Below are 2,500 nucleotides of genomic sequence, written 5' to 3' on the forward strand. Positions count from 1 at the left end.
ACTAATGATATAAGAGGCTCTGCTCGATAAAAAAAAAAAAACTGAAACAGAACCATTTAAAAACTCCCTCCTTGTTCATCCTCTTTTAACCAACAAGAAAAAAGGAAAGCACAAAAGCAAGTACATGCTTCCCCTCCTACACAACCACAGACTATCCCCCCTGCACATACACACACACACACACACACACACACACTCCCTCAACATCAACGCAGGGGGTGAAGCAAGTTCACTGTAGTGTCAGCAAGGGTGCTTAGACTTTCATGCATGTGGCAGTTCAGCTTTCAGTTGCAAGATTAGTGAAGGATCAGAAGAGAGGTAGAGATAGATAGATAGATAGATAGATTGAGAGAGAGAGAGTGACACATCTTTAGGTGATGTAGCGTCATCTTCTTCATCAAGGCGCCGTGATGCCAGGTGCCAGGAATCAGGTTCAGAAGATGGAGTAAGAAAAGAGGAAGAGTGAAGAGAGAGGCAGAGGTGGAGAGAGAGAGAGAGAGAGGGGAGAAGAGAGGAAGAAGAAAAGGAGAGAAAAAAGAAAAGAGCGTTGCAGGCTTTTTAATGCTAGCTGCTGGACAGCTCCTCCTGCATTCGCCCAGGCTTAAATAATGGGAGCCTCATTTGCATAACGAGGGACGTTATCACCTCTACTGTCAGAAGAAAAACACAACAACAGCTCCGCCGCACCTCTCCGAGATGAATCGGGCTGGCCTGCTTTACTGCACCGTCACACACACACACACACACACACACACACACACACACACACACAAAGACACACATACACAAGTGTGAACACAGATCCTCACATATACACAAACACACATAGACCCACACCCACACACGCCCACACCCACACACATGTAGACACACACACACACACACACATAGAGAGAGAGAGAGTCACACAGTTCTTTGGGTTGAGGCTCCAAATCTCTCAAAAGAGGGAAGTTGGGGGTGAGGCTCCTGAGGAGAGGGCAGTCTCAATGCCTGGTTGGGTGTCAGCCAGGGAGGCTCCTTGATGAAGGCCTCCACATGTCTTCTTCACACCCAGAGAAGGAGCACTCAGAGGCAGGGAGGCCACAGCTGCAAGCTCCCCCCACCCACACACACAGACTCACACACACACACACACACACACACACACACACACACACACACACACACACACACACACACACACACACACACACACACACACACACACACACACACACACACACACACACACACACACACACACACACACACAAACACACAGACACACACACACACACACACACACACACAGAAACACTTTGTGGAGCTTCCTACTGAAACATAGAGGATACAGTAGATAGGGTTAGCATCAAGAATCAACTCACACACAAACTCATATACATTCACACATACACACACATGCTGAACCACAGAAACACGTCAAACATACACTGGCAAACGCACACACACACTCGCAGACACACTCCTCTTTACCACCTCCAGTTAATCTGTGTGGGAACTTTTCTTTTCTTTCCCTATATCTGCTGCTCCCCAGTAGGAGAGTATCACCTATGAGTTTTCCTTTGTTCTCTTTTCACATCTATTTATTTATTTATATATGAATATGATTATATCTTTCTGAAGGGGGGTAAGGGTTGCAGGGGTGGCATATATGTGTTTTTTTTTCCCTGAGAATATGTCTAAGTCGCAGAACATGACAACCATGCCGAACAGCGAATGTTGTGCCGGCATCATGTTATTTTTTTCCCTTTTTCTTTTCTTTCTCTCATGGAGGAGGAAGAGGAGGAGGAGGAGGAGAAGGAGAAAATCTGTGTTTGTCTCTCTGGCTGCAGTAAGCGCTACATCGCGTGTGATTAGAGCAGTTTAAGTTGTTGGCACATCCAAAACACTGTCAGATTCCGTGTGAGCGCAGGAAGGAGCGTGACAGCACTGTCTACCCTCATAGACTGAGCGGAAAATACAAAACCTGATTTGCATGATATCGACAGCGGAGAAGCGCCGCGCTTCTTCTGGAAGGAAAAAAAAGAAAAGAAAAAAAAGCGTTGACAGATTCTTTGTCTTGATTCACCGTCTCCCTTGTGACTTAGATACTCTGCATTTTTCCCCTTTTTTGTGTTTTTTTTTTTGTTTTTCTATCTGACTTAATGCCTCTCTCTCTCTCCCTCTCTCTCTCTCTATCTCTCCCTCTCTCTCTCTCTCTCTCACACACAGGTACGGGTGCTGGAATCTTTGAATTGAGCGGAGCAAGTGGAGAGAAGTGAGCCTGGTGTTTGACTGGGGAAAGCACGGTGGTGAAAACGAGGGACAGAGACCGAGTCTAAACGTTCTTTTGGCCAGAGGAGACAGACGACTGGGCGGGGAAGATGGGGAGGAAAAAGATCCAGATCACGCGGATCATGGACGAACGCAACAGACAGGTGAGTCCCCTCTGCTGACCACAGAGGCGCTAGGCCACCCAATATTTTCCTCCTACAGGAGCCAGACACCAGAGGCCCAATGG

General features: G+C 47.1%; 1 protein-coding gene across 5 annotated transcripts in view; it reads left to right on the forward strand.

Annotated features, from left to right (window-relative positions):
• Nucleotides 1-2,500, forward strand: part of mef2cb (myocyte enhancer factor 2cb) — a 91,891-nt gene that overhangs the window by 36,956 nt on the left and 52,435 nt on the right. For all 5 annotated transcript variants that reach the window (XM_048244138.1, XM_048244142.1, XM_048244143.1 and 2 more), the window contains one exon: nt 2,212-2,417. In XM_048244138.1, coding sequence (XP_048100095.1) covers nt 2,364-2,417 — 54 coding nt within the window. In that variant the 5' untranslated portion in view covers nt 2,212-2,363. The remainder of the gene's footprint in view (nt 1-2,211; nt 2,418-2,500) is intronic.

This window comes from Alosa alosa, chromosome 5 (genome assembly GCF_017589495.1).
Source record: "Alosa alosa isolate M-15738 ecotype Scorff River chromosome 5, AALO_Geno_1.1, whole genome shotgun sequence".
Lineage (NCBI taxonomy): Eukaryota > Metazoa > Chordata > Actinopteri > Clupeiformes > Clupeidae > Alosa > Alosa alosa.